At 41.0% G+C, this 18,800-nt stretch overlaps 1 protein-coding gene across 1 annotated transcript in view; it reads right to left on the reverse strand.

The window, feature by feature from the left end:
• Positions 1-13,168: 13,168 nt before the first annotated feature.
• pde6a (phosphodiesterase 6A, cGMP-specific, rod, alpha) overlaps positions 13,169-18,800 on the reverse strand; it is a 50,229-nt gene continuing 44,597 nt past the window's right edge. Inside the window, exons 21-22 of the mRNA XM_043703784.1 lie at positions 17,629-17,785; positions 13,169-16,434 (exon numbers count right to left, since the gene is read on the reverse strand). Of these exons, the coding sequence (XP_043559719.1) occupies positions 16,376-16,434; positions 17,629-17,785 (216 nt within the window). The 3' untranslated portion in view covers positions 13,169-16,375. The remainder of the gene's footprint in view (positions 16,435-17,628; positions 17,786-18,800) is intronic.

Below are 18,800 nucleotides of genomic sequence, written 5' to 3' on the forward strand. Positions count from 1 at the left end.
AACATCTTTTGACTATTTTCTTTCCTCTATATGCCTCCCTTCACCTTGAGGTTGAGGTTAGGAGGATTGCCACCACTCTGGAAGAGATTGTAAATGCCACTGCATCAGCTTTTGACATTCTAAATGCAGAGATGGTGGCTATCCGCACTGTGGCCCTTCAGAATCGCATGGCCCTTGATTATTGTTTGGTTAAAAAAGGGGGCACTTGTGCCCTTATCGGCTCTTGGAGTTGCACGACATCCTTGACTCTCATGAAAACATTACAAACATAGTCGCACATATTCACAAGGCGACTTCCTCTCTCTGTGACACTGGCCTACATTGGGATCTTTAGACTTGGGTGGGTAGTTTACTTGGCTCTTGGGCTTCCATACTTTTACAGGGCCTTGTGGCTCTCATTGCTATTTTTGTTCTGTTATCCTCAGTCATTGTTTTCTTAAAATGATGCTGTGCCCGTTTTGTGTCACTACTCATAGAGTCATAGAGATGTACAGCATGGAAACAGACCCTTCGGTCCAACCCGTTCATGCCGACCAGATATCCCAACCCAATCTAGTCCCACCTGCCAGCACCTGGCCCATATCCCTCCAAACACTTCCTATTCATATACTCATCCAGATGCCTTTTAAATGTTGCAATTGTACCATCCTCCACCTCTTCCTCTGGCAGCTCATTCCAAACACGTAACACCCTCTGTGAAAAAGTTGCCCCTTGGGTCTCTTTTTTATATCTTTCCCCTCTCACACTAAACCTATGCCCTCTAGTTCTAGACTCCCCAACCCCAGGGAAAAGACTTAGCCTATTTATCCTATCTATGCCCCTCATAATTTTGTAAACCTCTATAAGGTCACCCCTCAGCCTCCGACGCTCCAGGGAAAACAGCCCCAGCCTGTTCAGCCTCTCCCTATAGCTCAAATCCTCCAACCCTGGCAACATCCTTGTAAATCTTTTCTGAACCCTTTCAAGTTTCACAACATCTTTCCGATAGGAAGGAGACCAGAATTGCACGCAATATTCCAATAGTGGCCTAACCAATATCCTGTACAGCTGCAACATGACCTCCCAACTCCTGTACTCAATACTCTGACCAATAAAGGAAAGCATACCAAACACCTTCTTCACTATCCTATCGACCTGCGACTCACTTTCAAGGAGCTATGAACCTACACTCCAAGGTCTCTTTGTTCAGCAACACTCCCTAGGACCTTACCATTATGTGTATAAGTCCTGCTAAGATTTTCTTTCCTAAAATGCAGCGCCTCACATTTATCTGAATTAAACTCCATCTGCCACTTCTCAGCCCATTGGCACATCTGATCAAGATTGCGTTGTAATCTGAGGTAACCTTCTTTGCTGTCCACTTCACCTCCAATTTTGGTGTCATCTGCACACTTACTAACTGTACCTCTTAGGCTCGCATCCAAATCATTTATGTAAATGACAAAAAGTAAAGGCCCAGCACCGATCCTTGTGGCAGTCCACTGGTCACAGGCCTCCAGTCTGAAAAACAACCCTCCTTCACCACCCTATGTCTTCTACCTTTGAGCCAGTTCTGTATCCAAATGACTAGACCTCCCTGTATTCTGTAAGATCTAACCTTGCTAATCAGTGTCCCATGGGTATCCTTGTCGAACGCCTTACTGAAGTCCATATAGATCACATTTACCCCTCTGCCCTCATCAATCGTCTTTGTTACTTTTTCAAAAAACCCAATTAGGTTTGTGAGACATGATTTCCAATGCACAAAGCAATGTTGACTATCTCTAATCAGTCCTTGCTTTTCCAAATACATGTACATCCTGTCCTTCAGGATTCCCTCCAACAACTTACCCACCACAGACGTCAGGTTCACTGGTCTATAGTTCCCTGGTTTGTCCTTATCACTCTTCTTAAACACTATTGATACCGGCTTCCCTTCTTTCTTCCCAGTTTGTAAGTTTTTCTGTTTCTAATGTTCTTCCACTGGTCTATGAAATCTCTGATAGTTATCTCAATGACCATGAACCCCCACTGCCCAACAACCAGCCCCCCCCCCCCCCCTCACCCCACCCACGAGTCTGGTTATGTCCCTCCTTTTGCCAACTCTTCTAAACTGCTCCTCTGATTTGGTGAAAAGACAAAAGGAAGGAACTGTGGGAGATTTGTCATAACCCAAGCAGACATTTTGTCACATATTAAAGCCTGAAATCCATTTTAATTTTCATATTAGTGTCTGCTTGTATGTTCCCAGGCTCAATGAGGTGGCTGACTTTGTAGCTGTACTAGCACTCTGATAGTGAACTCTTTCCCAGCATGGGAATGTTCTTCTTTTACAAGAATCTATTGTTATACTAACATTGCATATCAACTATCTACCAGCACTGTCCAGACAGTTATGTAACTCAGGCTAGTGACTGGGCCGATTGCCCACTTACTCATTATAGTTCAATAAACAGTTAGCTCATTGTTAAATGATTGTAACCCATATAACCATGCAACTCTCTGTATCTCATCGGAATGACTTGTGACCATTAGGTCGACTTATCTCTCCCCTTGAGCTCACAAATAAAACAGTCAATAACTCAAGACTTGTGTGGTGCAAGTATTTTTCTTTAATTCGGATAAATACCAGCAAGTCTTAGATTAGATTAGATTACATTACATTACAGTGTGGAAACAGGCCCTTCGGCCCAACAAGTCCACACCGACCCGCCGAAGTGCAACCCACCCATGCCCCTACATTTACCCCTTACCTAACACTACGAGCAATTTAGCATGGCCAATTCACCTGACCTGCACATCTTTGGACTGTGGGAGGAAACCGGAGCACCCGGAGGAAACCCACGCAGACACAGGGAGAACATGCAAACTCCACACAGTCAGTCACCTGAGGCTGAATATATTTGGCCCAATCCCCGACATCTCCATTGGCAGACCGAAAGGCTTGTGTGCAACGTCAAGGAGCATGAAGGAGTCCAACACCAACTTGGCTCAGGGTTTGTGCAGAGCTTGGAGCCCAGCCTTTGCTATGCAGTTGTGCACACAGCATGAACCTGCTGTCCTCTCTAAGGATGACCACAACTATTGTCCTCCCCTGTTCCTCCTCCAATGCCCATTCTGCGGCCATCCATTTCAAGAATGTGCAATGCAAAGCTGGGCCTTTTAGGCCTTGAGCTGCTCAAAGGCTTTGTCCAAGGTCTAGTTCACTGACTGTCAGCAAGCATTTACCATCCATACTGCAGCCACTGGGGTAAAACATCACTTGGAGCAACAGAAGACAAAGCTATACAGAAGAAAGGCACTGAGGGAATGCAACCTTTATATAGATTGTGGCATACCATGATATACAAATTTGATTTGAAATGCTAATTTTACAATGGTTTTTATTTTTGGTCTGTGAACAAGCAAAGACAGTGGTGGTCAGTAGTAGTTTGAGTCTGAGTTTGAGTTTGATTTATTGTTGTCACATTTACTGAGATACAATGAAACGCTGCTTTGCGAGCTCTACAGACAGATCATACCATACAAAGCATGTATCAGGGCAGCAGAACAGAACGCAGATACAATGTTGCAGCAGCAGAGAAAGTGCAGAGAGGGAGAGAGAGAGAGAGATCAACATTAACATTTGAGAGACCTGTTCAAAAGTCTGATAACAGAGAAGGAGCTGTTCTTGAATCTATTTGTATGTGTCTTCAAACTTACACATCTTTTGCCCAATGGAAGAGGGTGGAAGAGAGTTCCTTGACAATGTTGGTTGTTTGCCAGAAGCAGCAGAAAGTACAAATGGAGCCAGTGGATGGAAGGCTGGTTTACACCATGTGTTCACTACTCTCTATAGTTTCTTGTAGTCTCGGGAAGACGAATTGCCATACCATGCTATGATGCATCCAGGTAGGATGCTTTCTATGATGCATCTATAAAAAAAAGGTAAGAGTCTTTGTGGACATATCAAATTTCCTTAGCCTCCTGAGGAAGTAGAGGTGCTTGTTGTGCTTTCTTGATGATTACATCAACATAACGGGACCAGGGCAGATTGTTGGTGACCATCACTCCCAGGAAATTGACACTCTTGACGATTTCCAACTTAACACTATTGATGTGGACAGGGGTGTCATAAGGAAAGTAAGGTATTGTGTTGTTGGTAAAGGGGAATCATGCTTCCTGCTATCATAGACAGATGTGTCATTAACAGGCAATAACTGTATAGGCTATCTCCACCTACTCTTCAAATGCTCACAGTAGCAAGGGCTGTGCCAGGGCTGTGCAGCATGATGGCAATGTTCTATAGCATGCAGCAGGCCACACTGGATCTTGGTAGTCAATGTGCTGATTATTGCTGGGCAGTTCCAGCTTGATCCAGACAGGAGAATTGTTGTTTCAGCACTATCACATTCTATGCGGCAGCATGGCCTCCATTATATCCACACTGTTCTGTACACGTTATGAACCAGAATCAAAGCTTGAAAAAATACTTTAGTGTCCTGCCTTATTGGGCAATGAGTTGGCAATATTTGTGCCTAGTTAATGTCCCCATCTGCTTACTCTGATTACTCCTGGTAACTACTTACTATACTAAAAAAACCCATCAAAATGCTATCGGGATTGGTAGACACCAATAGTGCATATGTGCCATGGACACTTATTTTGGGCCAATATGGTGTTGTACAGATAACACAGATGTTCAGAAGCTAAAGTTTATGTAAAGATTTTCTTATTTATTTCTGTGCACTCTCAGTGGCAGTGACTATTTGCAGAATGGCATTTGGTGTCTTTTTTTCAGAAAGGTTTTGTAATTACAGACAACTGAATGAAAAGAAAGTGGAGGCAAAAAGTGTGGCATAGAAAAGCACAGCCAGTCAGGCAGCATCCAAGGAGCAGGAGAGTCAAGGTTTTGAAAATAAGCTGTTCATCAGGAATGTGGCCGGGCTGTGGGTTGGGGTGGGGGTCGACCCATCGTATCTGCCTGCTCCTGCCCCACAGAACCTATCTCTCCATACCTTATCACTGCACTGTACCTCTTGGTCCAGGAACTCCTCACATACATTCGGGACACCAACCACACTTTCCACATCCTCCATGACTTTTGGTTCCTCGGCCCCCAATGTCTCATCGTCGCCATGACATCTAGTCCCTGTACACATCCACCTGCCATAATGAAGGCCTCTAAACCTCTGCTTGTTCCTCTCCAGCCTTCAAGTAGCCTTCCACTGACACACTCATTTGATTGGCTGAATTGGTCCTCACCCTCAACAATTTCTCCTTCCAATCTTAACACTTCTTTCAGATCAAAGGGGGGTGCCATGGGCATCTGCATGGGCCCCAGCTATGCCAGGCTCTTCAGCGGCTATGTGGAATAGTCCATCTTCCACGGTTACATTGGCACCATTCCCTACCTTTTCCTCTACTACATCAATGACTGTATCGGAGCTACCTCATGCTCCCACGAGAGGTGGGGTGAGCAGTTCATCAACTTCACGCACACCTTCCATCCTGACCTCAAGTTCACCTGCACCATCTTGGACATCTCCCTCCCCTCTCCATCTCCATTTTCAGTGATCAACTCAACACTGACATCTACTTCAAACCCACCAACTCCCCCAGCTACCTGGACTACACCTCCTCCCATCCCCACTCCTGTAAAAACATTACCCATTATTCCTAATTCCTCCACCTGCGCTGTACCTGCTCCCATGAGGATCAATTTCACTCCAGAATATCCCAGATGGCTTCCTAATTCAAGGACTGTGATTTCTCCTCCCACATGGTCAAAATGCCCTCCAGCACATCTCTTCTACTTCCTGCATCTCCCCCATTGAACCCCACCCCTCCAACTGCAACAAGGACAGAACCCTGGTCCTCACCTTGCACACCACCAATCTCCACGTACAATGAATCATTCTCTGTCATTTTCACTACCTATAGTCAGACTCCACCACCAGACATATATTTCCCTCCCCACTCCTTTCAGCATTGCATAGAGACCATTCCCTCCGCAACTCCTTCATTAGGTCTACACCCCTCACCCAGCCCACAGTCCACTCCCAGCACCTTCCCTTGCCACTGAAAAGTTGCAAAACCTACACACACACCTGCCTCTTCACCTCCATCCAAGGTCCTAAAGGATCCTTCCACATCTGGCAGAGATTTTCCTGCACATCCAAACACCTCACATACTGGGTCCATTGCTCTCAATGTGGTCTCCTCTACATTGAGGAGACAGAGCTCCAACTTGCGGGATATTTCAGAGAACATCTCCGCGACACATGCACTAACCAACCCCATTGCCCTGTGGCAGAACACTTCAACTCCCCTCTCACTCCACCAAGGACATGAAAGTTCTGGGCCTCTTCCACTGCCAAATCCTAGCCACCCGACGACTGGAAGAAGAAAACCTCATCTTCCGCCTTGGATTCGAAATGTTAACTCTGCTTTCTCCCCTCAGATTCTGCAAGACCTGCTGAGTTTCACCAGCAATTACTCCAAATGTGATCTGACCAATAATTTGTATAAGTGTAGCATCCCTTTACTCCATATCTCTATTTATAATCCCAAGCCTTCTATAAGCCTTCTTAACAACTGTTTCAACTTGCCTTGGCACATTCGGAGAATTATGCATGCACTTGAACCTTAAAGTCCCTCTGCTCTGGTATTCCCCTCAAAGTTGTACTATTGTCTTCCTATATTTCTTCTAACAAAATGCAATGCCTCACATTTCTCTACATTAAATACATTTGCCAGGTGTCTGATCATTTGGCTAACCTGTCAATGTCCCTCAGAAATCACTCAATTGTCATCCTCACAATTCACTTTTCTCCCTAGTTGAGTATCATCTGCAAAGTTTGAGATTTTACCCATCCCCAAATAATTTATATGAATCAGAAAAGCCAAGGTTCCAATGCCAGTACCTGGGGAGCACCACTTTCAGCTCTCCAATATGCCAACCTGCACATACCTTCTATTTCCAATCTTTTTGCCAACTTCTGATCGATGCTGTCAAGGACCCATCAATTGCAAACATTTCAAACTTGCTTACCAATCTGCCATGTGGCACCATATCAAATGCTTTATGTAAGTTCAAGTTTCCAATATCCACTGTCTGTGTTGCCATATCAAAGAACTCAATTAAATTTGTCAGACATGACGTGCTCTTGTCATAACAATGTTGACTATCTAGTATTAATTTATTTTTCTTTAAGTGTCTATTTATCTTATCCCATATTATGGCCTCCTTCAATTTTCCCACTATTGATGTCAAGCTGACAGGATTATAGTTTCCTGGGTTATCCTTCATCCCTTTCTTAAGCAATGGTGTCATGTTTGCAAATTCTCTAGTCCTTTAGATGGGTCCTGTGTTTAAAAAGGCCTGGAAAATTTCTGTCAGCTGCTCTGCAATTTGCTCCTCATCAATCTAGGATTCATCTATTTGAGCCTGGCAACTTCTCTATCTTGAGTCCTGCCAGCCTTTCTAGCACCTCTTCTTTATCTTCATAGAATCTCTACAGTGTAGAAGCAGGTCCTTCAGCCCAGCAAGTCCACACTGACCCTCCGCAGAGTATCCCACCATACCCATTCCCCTATTACTCCTTTTTACTTCTGACTAATGCACCAATCAACACATCCCTGAGCACCATGGGCAATTTAGCATGGCCAATTCACCTAACTTGTACATCTTTGGAATGTGGGAAGAAACCAGAACACCCAGAGGAAACCCATACAGACATGGGGAGAATGTGCAAATTCCACAAAGACAATTGCCAAAGGTGGGAATCGAACCTGGGTCCCTGGCACTGTAAGGCAGCAGTGTTAACCACTGAGTCAATATGCCGCCCCGATGATAGATATATCTATCACGATACTGCTCAGTTGATCAACACCCACATTTTCAACTCAGCCATTGTCAGTACTTTTTAAGATATGGGTAAAGACAGAAGCAAACTACCTCTGCTTCATGAGCAGCTTACTCTGCTTGTACCTTCAGATTCCCACTCGATCTTTCACTAATCTTTTGCAATTAACATGTTTGAAGAACATTTTGCCATTTGTTTCAGTACATCCTGTCATCCTTTCATCCTCATTCCTTTTAGTCTTCCTTATTTCAGACTTAGCCTCTCTCCTGCATTCAAGTTACTCTTCCTGATTTGCTATTATTATTCCGGTATGCATTATTTGACTCCTTTTGCTTTCTCATTTTCTTATCAGTACCTTTAGCCATCCAGGATACTCTGAAACTTGGATCCCTATGTCTACTTCTCATGGATATGTATCCTATTAACCTCCCTTTTGAAAGTCTCTCATGTTTTATCCAGTGCTTTACCTATTAAAATGTGATTTCAATTAACTTGCTCCAGTTCTACTTTAATATCCCTAAAATTTGGTCTTTTTCATTGTAGAATCTTAATTCTTGACTGATTTATATCATCTTCCAACTTAATATTGAATATCAATGTATTATGATCATTATTTCCCAAATGCTCCCATACTCCGACATTCTCCACTTTGCTATCTCATTTCTTGGGACCAGATCCAGCATAGCTCCCTCCCTGGTAGGACTGGAAATGTCCTGTAGCAGCAAGTTCTCCTGCACACATTGTAGCCCATTCTGTAGCCCACACTTTACCTTTTTTTCCAAGTTGCCCTTAGGATAATTGAAATCACCAAATATCACAACCCTACCTGTCATGTAGATTTCCATAATCTACCAAAATTGCTCTCTTTTACTTCCTCTCCACCATTTAGAGGTCTATAATAAATAAAATCAACAAGGTCACTACTCCCTTCCTGTTTCTTACCTCCACCGATATAAATTCTAACTCAACAGTTGCATCTCGTTCAAGAACTTCACAACTTGGCATGTTAAGTATCCAGCTCTGTTTTGGCTTGAGCCATTATATCATTTTGCCTACAACAATTTCTGCCTCCCAATTTTATTTACTATACTGCATGCATTTACATACGTAGTGTGTAACCCTGCCTTTATGTCTTTCTTGCCCATTGAAAGCTGATTATTTCTTTATTCACTGTCAACACTCAAGCTTTTTCCTCACTTCCTTTTCTCCATTGTCATATTTTCTTTTGTGGACTCTCAGTAGTTCTAAAAACTTGGCACGTTAGCCAACCTATTCTCCCTCCCTTACAAGTTTAAATCCACCCCATGGGACCACCTACTCTCTCGGCCAGAAGATTAGTTCCATTTCTGCTAAGGTGAAGTCCATCTTTTCTGAACAGCTTTCTTCTTTCCCAAAAGAGATCTCAATATTACTGTTCTTTGACACTGGGTCCTCTATGATCCCCTTCTCAGCCAACTTCTCCCAGAAGCCTCCCCAGTCACTTCCCACTTTCACCTTCTGTTTTGTCATTGACATTTTATAATCTTTTCTCTTTGTATATTCATAGAAGCTATTGTCATCAATTTCTATGTTTCCTGCGAATTTACTCTCATTCCCAATTTTCTATGTCTTGACAAAACTTTCTGTGTTTTTTTGCAGAATTCTATACTACTCCCAATCCTTAGGTTTATTGCATTTTCTGGCAATTTTACATGTCACCTTTTTGGTATAATACTATCCCTAATTTATTTTGTCAGCCATGGTTGAGCCATCTTTACGCTTTAAATTACAACAATTATTCATTCCTTCTGACACAAATCAATCAAGTTTGGTAATAAATATTGACCCAGTCAACAATATAACTGCCCATATATGGGTTAAAATAAAAAGGTCTACAGCTTTTATGTTATTAAGTCTGAATTTTATTTACTATCTGAACACACATAGATTACATTTATTCTGTTAAAACATGTATTACATTTTGAGCTGCCACCATGAATAGAACATTAGATCGGATATATAACTATATTAAATTAATTGTACATTTGTAAAGATTTTCATTAGAATAAATAGAAAACCCAATGTTAAGTAACATTTCAAAAGATTAATAGTAAAAAAATTACCATTAGCTTTGTAAGAATTAGAAATATATCAGAACAACACTATATGGTGCAGGTTTTCTTTTCAGACTTTTTCAACTTAATGTTAATTATATAAAACTTGAATGCAATATGCAAATTAACCATATCCTTAGAACTGTGGGGAACTAATTTTAAAACTAAGTTGTGAATAAACTAATAAAATGGAGCAAGTTTTCTCTTTTTCCTTGCCCTGGAAATGCTGTATTCATAGAAACAGAGTGAAGGGAACTATTGCATTTTGTCTGTACAGTCTTTTCATTGCTGAAGGATTCCCTAGCACTTTCACGAGAGCGGTGAGCAGGTTATGTTTCCAGAGTCCTTTTGCAGAGATGTAACTATCCCTCCTCATTCCTCTTACAACAAAACTTAAACTGTGCCTATTAAAGCCTGAGCCTCACAAATCACCAGGATTTAAATTTTGAATATAGTAACATAATATGTACTCCTGTCAAACAATTCTCTGCCAGTATTCTTCACACCCTTTTATGAAATATAGTAGAACTGTGATCCCTTGTGAATGAAGGAATTAGAATTGAACTGATTGAAATGCTTCGATTAATAAAATGATTTGATATCATTGCTACTGAGAAACTCTTTGCTCTAGTAAGGGAATCCAGAACAAAGAGGATTAAGTATAAAATTGGAGCTGATCCATTCGGGGAAGATATTAGAAATCACAACTTTACACAAAACTGGAATTCTCTCACTCAAAGAGCTATTGAGGTTAGATTGATGTGAAATTTCAAAACTAAGGTTAATAGATTTTTGTCAAGTAAGAATTTAGAAATATGAAACCAAGATAAGTAAATAGAGATGAGATATAGCTGAGCCACTAGACTTAGGTGGGGGATAAATAGGTTTGCAGATTGGTCAGTTGGTTGACGATGAGGAAGAGTAATAGGAGGAGACAGATGGATTGGTCAGATGGGTAGAACAGTCGCAAATGGAATCTAATCCCAATAAATAAGGTGATGCACTTTGGAAGAAACAAGACAAAGGAATACTCATTGACTAGCTCAGAGAAACAGAGAGATCTTGGGATGTTTGTTCACAAATCTTTGAAGGCAGTTAGACAGGTTGAAAAAATAGTTAAAAAAGGCATGCAGGTCTCTCGCAGTGGATTACCAACCTATACTAGAACAAGCCATAATTGGATGAGCTATACAATAGGTAAATGTTTACTCTGCCAGTTTACTGCTTGTGTGGTAAAGATGGAAATTGCTTCCAATATCCAATCTCTGCTAGCTTGCTGCTTATGTGTATCAATAATTTTCCAATAAATACTTGAAACAATTGAGTTAAATAAAGCAGGTTTTTGCCTGTGAATCTTGCAAATCACTGCCAGATTCATATGGCAGCTCATTCAGTGAGCTGGTAGGGTGCAATTAACAGCTGTCTATAACTATCCATTGAAGATACTCAGAATGAAATGGAGAAGTTTAATGATAGTCATAACACACATAATGTGCCTCCATTTTTGCAATTGTCATCTTATGGCATGTTGCACAATTGGGAATGTCAATAGGGGAGCAGCATATGTACCTATAGCATTTGTTTACAATTAACGTTCACTATCAGCAGTAAATTAATTGTGCAAGGAATGTTGTGGGAGATTTTGGATCTTTCAGCATGGACTTTTGCTATCAGTTTTGGAGAAGATGAAAAGAATCATCTTGAAACCTTTATTACAACTGTCAACTTGAACAAAAACAGAATGATTGGAGTTAGATCCTTAATATGACTGAAAATACTTGGTTTAATATTTACTGGCAGGTTTTCTGTGGGGACACGGGGTGGGGGGAATGAATGGTGAATGAGATATTGTGCTCAGAAGACAACGTGAGTAAGGTAAAAACAAGGACTGCAGATGCTGGAAACCGGAGTCTAGATTAGAGTGGAGCTGGGAAAGCACAGTAGGTCAGGCAGCATCCGAGGAGCAGGAAAATCGATGTTTTGGGCAAAAGCCCTTCATCAGGAATCAAGGCTTTGGCCCGAAACGTCGATTTTCCTGCTCCTCGGATGCTGCCTGACCTGCTGTGCTTTTCCAGCACCACACTGATCTAGAATGTGAGTAAGGTGACTATAATGGTCAATGCTAACACAAGTGTCAAGGACATGGGTTCAGTGCTGAAATGAGTTTGATGATCTCACAAAAAATTATCAAAGTCAGTGACTGCAACTGACCAATTGCATTGTTAAACTCACACTGTTCCATTCACCAAATCGTGATCATTCATTTGCTAACAATCTTCATTGATCACTACCTCACATTTATATGTTTAATCTCAACTTCACAATTTTAATATTGCTAGAAGATGCACACTCATCTCTCTCAGCTTGTACATACTGTTAACTATTCAACTATGGAGGCATATCACTCAAATATATTCAACTTTCTTTTCTCTTGAAACACCAGATGATGCCTAGAGATGGCAGCAGCAGCAAACTATAGCTGCACTTTCAGGCAGCCATGGAGAGATGGAAGTAGATATACTATTGTGGCCATCATAGATGCTGTGGGCTAAAGAGTGGCAAAACCCATTGAGAATCACGATACATTCCTGTCTAATGAACCTCAAATCCCACTTCACTCTCATACCACAGTCTGTTTGGAAGTGCATGCTGCAGATGATGTAACTTTGTACTTTTAATTTTCATCCCACACCTCATTTCCTTCTTTCTAACCTTTGTTTTCTACACCTTAACTTTCTGATACTCACAAACAGCTAGACAATGGTGCCAGAAGTGGAAGGTAAGAAACATCATTACATTATCTTACATTCACAGTCACCATCTCAAATGCTGACTTGGTATGAACTTTAGAGACTAATAAGCAGCATTCATACTCTCAGAATTGCCATTCTATCAATGTTCCTACTATTGACTATGAGCCAGCCAGCTCGGACTACTGCTGCCCATGTAAAAAGTGATGCAGTCTGAAACTGGTCCAGGTTGGCTTTAAGGTCTTCTTGAAAGACAATCTGCAGTCTCTCCTACTGAAAGTCAATAGCTTTCCACCAATCACAACGTTACTGGGATAGCACTGTGTTGGAGCATTAAGTTAAAAATCACACAACACCAGGTTATAGTCCAACACGTTTAATTGGAAGCACTAGCTTTCGGAGCGCTGCTCCTTCATCAGGTGGTTGTCCTAATGAAGGAGCACCACCTGATGAAGGAGCAGTGCTCAGAAAGCTAGTGCTTCCAATTAAACCTGTTGGACTATAACCTGGTGTTGTGTGATTTTTAACTTTGTACACCCCAGCCCAACACTGGCATCTCCAGATAGGCTGAGGTATCCAGCAACTGAGGCACTAAGGGATTGCAAACAGTGATTAGTTGAGTATTGTATAGATCATTTATAAGGATTACTGGATACCATTAGTTTTGGTGTCTTTTATTTCAAACTTAGGGCCAAGAGGACACTGGATGGTACCTAATAGATGAATGGTTTGAGGATATGGTGATTTATTTGGGAAACAGCAATCTGTGGATACTCTCACAGAGTCTGTCAAGACTGCAGATCTGCTACAAATCTCGCCCCCTTCGCATCTTCCTTTTCCTCTTCCTACTCTCTGAGCTGGCTCCTGAAGCCCAAGTGGAAATGGCTGTTCCCTCCTTGTAGCCAGGTTGTGGACAATGCAGTAGACTATTGAGCATTGGGATGAATATGAAAGGTGCCTCATGAGGGATCTTAGCGTTGGAACCATTGGTTCAGCATGTCAATGATTTGCTCCATGACTCTCCCAGTTGGGCTCTCGATGTGTGAGTGACAACCACATGTGACACTATGGAAAGGAGTCTCAGCACAGCAGATAGCCCTTGCCTTTCAGCAGCAATTCTCTGGTTCAGTACAGTAGTTGAATATACAACAGCTAAATAGCACAGGTTGAATGTATCATGACTGCTGCCAGGATAGCAGACAATCACCAATATAATATTTCCAGTGTGGGTGTTAACCAACTGCACATTGAGCAAGAGATATTTTTTGTGGCTGTGATTCATCTCCCTGTTGAGATGAATTGCAAACAAGGCCATGTGTCTGCAGTAGATGGCTTCCTGCACTGAAAGAAGGCCAATATTAGAGCAAAACAACTTATCCTATTCTGACTGTTTAGAAAGAAGTTAATGAATTCACCTTTCTATGCATATAGAGCCTTTGTGTCATCTCAGAAGCAGCAACAGATGCCAAACACAATAGATTAACATTGCCACCTGTTCTCATATGGAAAGAGCTTTTGGCATTAAAGTTTGGCAGCACTGTCCTTGGCCTGCAGTTTTACTTGCTCAATTCTGTGAACCTCTACTTAGTCCATGAAGACTCTAGATGGTTCAGGCTTTCATGCTTAGAACCCTCCTCTTGCTTCTCCTTCTTCTCCATTAACCTTTTATCTACTTTTTCTGTTCAATCTTCCTCTGCTGCTGAAACTTGAGGGAAGTTTTAACTGTAGCTCCTTTGACAGGGAACAAACGACTGCTTATGAATATAAATCTGCCCTTTCACTGATCAGTTCAATAACTTCTCACAACTCCTCCAACTGCTTTTATTCCGCTGCAGCAGCAAGTTGATAGTCTAAAGCACTTCATCTGCAAATCGAATGCTGTTGCTTTTAAACGCATTGGTGGACAATTCCTTGTGCAATCCTCTTAAACTCAGCTGTATTCATTTAAGAGAGGTCATTGTGAGTGACAAGGTTCAACATGTAGATCAAGCATCAACTCATCTGCCTGACTTCATGATCTACCCACCCTGCATTTTTCTGGCACATGTACAGATTGTTTTCATTACCCTCAACAAAATATAGCAACTGTGTCACACTAGAAATGATTGGATTTATTTTAACCCCAACCATTTCCCATAGAGCTGAAACCACTTGGATCCAGGAACTGAATTTCACATAGTATGCAGCATGGAAAATGTCCATTCAACCCAACCAGTTCATACCAACAATGATACCCAACTTGAAACCTCCGCCATATTATTGCTTTTAAATCTGCCATTATAAGCTTCTGTTCCTTTCTCCTTGATATATTTGTCCATCTTCCCCCTTAATTCCACCTGTATGATTTGCTTCAAATACTCCCTATGGAGTAACTCCCATATTCTCACCACTCTTTGGATCAAGAAGCTTCTTCTGAATTCTACATTGGATTTCTTGGCACACTGTCTTATATTGTTGTCCTGTAGTTATTAATTTTGTGGCAGTCTTCTGCACATCTAGTCTATCAAATCCTTTAAGCAATGTAGGTCTTAGTGGACTGCAAGATCCAAGGAACCAAAAAGAAAATAGTTAGCACAGGAATGGAAAGCAACATAATATATAGTACTGCATTGAGCAACCGATCTGCTGGAAACCATATCCAATCAGGAACAGGCATATACAATAGTTCATTCTATACAAATGAACCTAAAATTGTTGATAGTAAAGCACAGTGAGCCACAGAGAATAAGGATATAAGGGTCTACCACCAGAGTTGCAATGGATCATTGGAAGATGTCTTGTGAAAGTCTGCCTTGTACACAATCAAACAGCACAACTGAGGAGAATTAATATATTTTTATTATAATTCACAATCTTTCACTTCTTCAATTTAATGGCATATTTTAGTCATAGCATCCTCAATGAGATTCAACTAGCTATTCCTCTGCCAAGTCCAGGTAACTGATTCCATTACCACACGACACCACGTTATAGTCCAACAGGTTGGATTATAATCTGGTGACGTGTGATTTTTGACCTTGTCCGAGCCAGTCCAACACTGGCACCTTCACACCATGACTCTATTACAGTTGATTTGTTTGTAGATTTAGCAAGTTGTGGCTGCCTATATTCTTTGTGTATCTATCGGTCCTCCTGTTGTATTGAGGCATAACCACAGGGTTGTAGGCCAAGATATTATAACTATAACTATGCTTTATTATTTGCTGTCGGTGGTAATGCCAAAGTTCACAATTCACCAGTAGCTTCAACTCTGAATCCATAGTAAGATTTTTTTAAATAAAACCAAGATCATGGACAGTAAGAATAGGTTGTTGGAATGATTTGTGAAAATAGCAATGTCAGAGCTAATCAAATGTCAATGCATCTTCTGAAGCTCCAAATTCATCTCACAAATTGTCACATAACTTCTTTTCACCTCAATACAAGATGGAAAATAACTTCTTTATCTTTCAAAGGTATTTTAAGTTTCTGTAACACACAATATTTTATATGATTCATAAGATATAATAATTTTTTTACAGTACATATTAATCTGACTTTTTGAAATTCATTTTTCTTGTTTGAAGCCTTGTAACTAAGGAAAGGTTTTACTTTACTGTAAGCTATCTTTTAACAATGCAATTAATTTTGAAAAGTAGACTATTTTTCACAAATATTTGTAGTATACCGCCAGTGTAGACTCACAAAAATGGTTATTTGTGGTAGTTTACAAGAGATTGCATGTCTTAGACTGAGAACCTTGTGCCTTTTGTGATACATCATTAGCTGCAATTTGAAAGGGAGAGAAAGAAATCACATTAAAAGAATAAAACCTGACTTTAGCGATGCACATTAGATTGACAGATTATAATCTTTTAAATTATAGTTTAAAAATTTTAGAAACACAATTTAAATTTATATATAAACACATACATATCAGCTCTTGGCAACAGCCTAAGCAATCTGAATATCTTTTCTTATTTGCAATTTACTCACTCATACTATTGAATTAATTTTCGTAAGTTTTACTTCGCAGATGATGGGTAGTAACACCTCAAAAAGCTGTAAGCAATGATTTAGAGTCATAGAGTTATAGAGATGTACAGCATAGAAACAGACCCTTCAGTCCAACCCGTCCATGCCGACCAGATATCCCATCCCAATCTAGTCCCACCTGCCAGCACCCGGCCCACATCCCTCAAAACCCTTCCTTTTCATGTACCCATCCAAATGCCTCTTAAATGCTGGAATTGTACCAGCCTCCAGCACTTCCTCTAGCAGCTCATTCCTTACATGTACCACCCTCTGTGTGAAAAAGTTGCCTGGTAGGTCTCTTTTATATCATTCCCCTCTCACCCTAAACCTATGCCCTCTAGTTCTGGTATTGTTATAATTGTGTTTAAAATGGAAGTTAGGGCCCAATTTTGTCATCGTGTCATTGGTTCTGATTTCCACTTTTGGACTCATTTGATCTATACATGCATACTGCCAGATCTGATCAGCACCTGGTGGCTCTTCTGTTAATTGACAACCCAAAAAGTGAAGTCTACTTTTTTTTAGAGTATTCCTCCTGGCCCCAGAATCCATGCATGGACAGCTGTCAATCTAATTTCCACTAATCCTGAAGAATCATCTTCTCCTCATCTCTCTACTCTAAACCAATCATCCTCTGGCCTAACGTCCATACAGCCATCTCATATTGCAGGACCTACTTGTTTCTCCACTGCATCCAGATTCTAGCCAAAGCCTGCTGGCCAGCTACTTGAGCTTTGTGAGAAATCCAACCGTATGTGTCCAATTTAGCACATTTTACTGGATGCGCTGAGTATCTGCTACTGTATTTGATATTGAATTCACAGTATGAAGACTGGTAATTTGGCTCACCTGCCCTATGCAGGTCATAATGCTGCACACAAAAGTCCTCCTACCCTATTTAAACACAAATCCTTCTGTGTTCTGATGTATATCCAGATGTCTAACCTTGTTTTGCTGCACGTTCTTCTTCCTTCCGTTGTTTCTCTTCCTCAATGGCTTTCACTTTTGCTTCATGCTCATCAGCCAGTGCTTTCCATTCCTTTCTGTTATTGAGGATGCCACTGAGCATAGGCTGAATTTCAGAATGAAATCTGGTGAATTCCTAATATAATAGAAATAATATTAGTGCAATTGCAAATGATTAATTAAACATTCACAACATTCAAATATTCTCACATACGCAAAAGTTAGGTGGTTCGTGTTGGTTGGAAGAGAAAGGAGGTCATGTATTCTTTGCAAAATGAGGACCTAAATAAGGGACGTATGGAGATAAATGCACCAATCAGAAAAGTAAAGCATGTGCTGCACCCCCAGATGAACCATCAGTCAGCTAACAGATCCATACACAATCCTGGTTCAGCCACAGCATGAAAATCCCATTTTCAGGTTTCCCAATCAATTAGACAAACCATATACAATAAATTGCTGAATCTGGCATTGGAAAAAGTTATATCTAAAGGGATTCCTGTAGAGGGGTTAAGATGGTTGAATTGTATACTAATTCCTGAACTTTCATCAACCTCAGAATTGGAAAGGAGATGTATGAAAGCTGTCCTCAGACTCTTACCTGAAGCTCCCACTGCAGGATCAGTGAGACTGAAATTTCCCAAGTATGTGAGGAAAAGACCAGCCTTTCAAAGCATGTATGCATACATAGTTGAGGTTATGAGCAGGAACAGTTTAGTCACATGAACCTGGATATTGTGTCCAAGAGGTTCAAGGATCTCAGGAGGGCATTATAGGTAAGTAGCAAAATACTGTGTGCATTAGCCTGTAAACTGACTGCATAACACTGCTCAGAACAGCATACCTTGAAACTCCACTCATTTCCCTCTCTAGGCATCTCTCACATCCTCATCTGAGCAGCAAATGCTCACAGTCAGCTTCATCTTTGTATCATCTTGCACCCAAGCCCACAAATTTGTCCTTCTCTCCTCTCCTCATATTTCTCATGATTATAAATCCTCCCCTGGTAGAAGACAGCACAGAAATCCAGAGAGAACCATTTAAAAGTGTCCAGGCCTCTATGATAAACACATTATCAGCCAGTGGCAAACTGTCCTTACTTAGTGTACTCAGTAGGGGGTTTTGGTCAACAATGACTGAACATGGAAGTC

This window comes from Chiloscyllium plagiosum, chromosome 14 (assembly GCF_004010195.1).
Source record: "Chiloscyllium plagiosum isolate BGI_BamShark_2017 chromosome 14, ASM401019v2, whole genome shotgun sequence".
NCBI lineage: Eukaryota > Metazoa > Chordata > Chondrichthyes > Orectolobiformes > Hemiscylliidae > Chiloscyllium > Chiloscyllium plagiosum.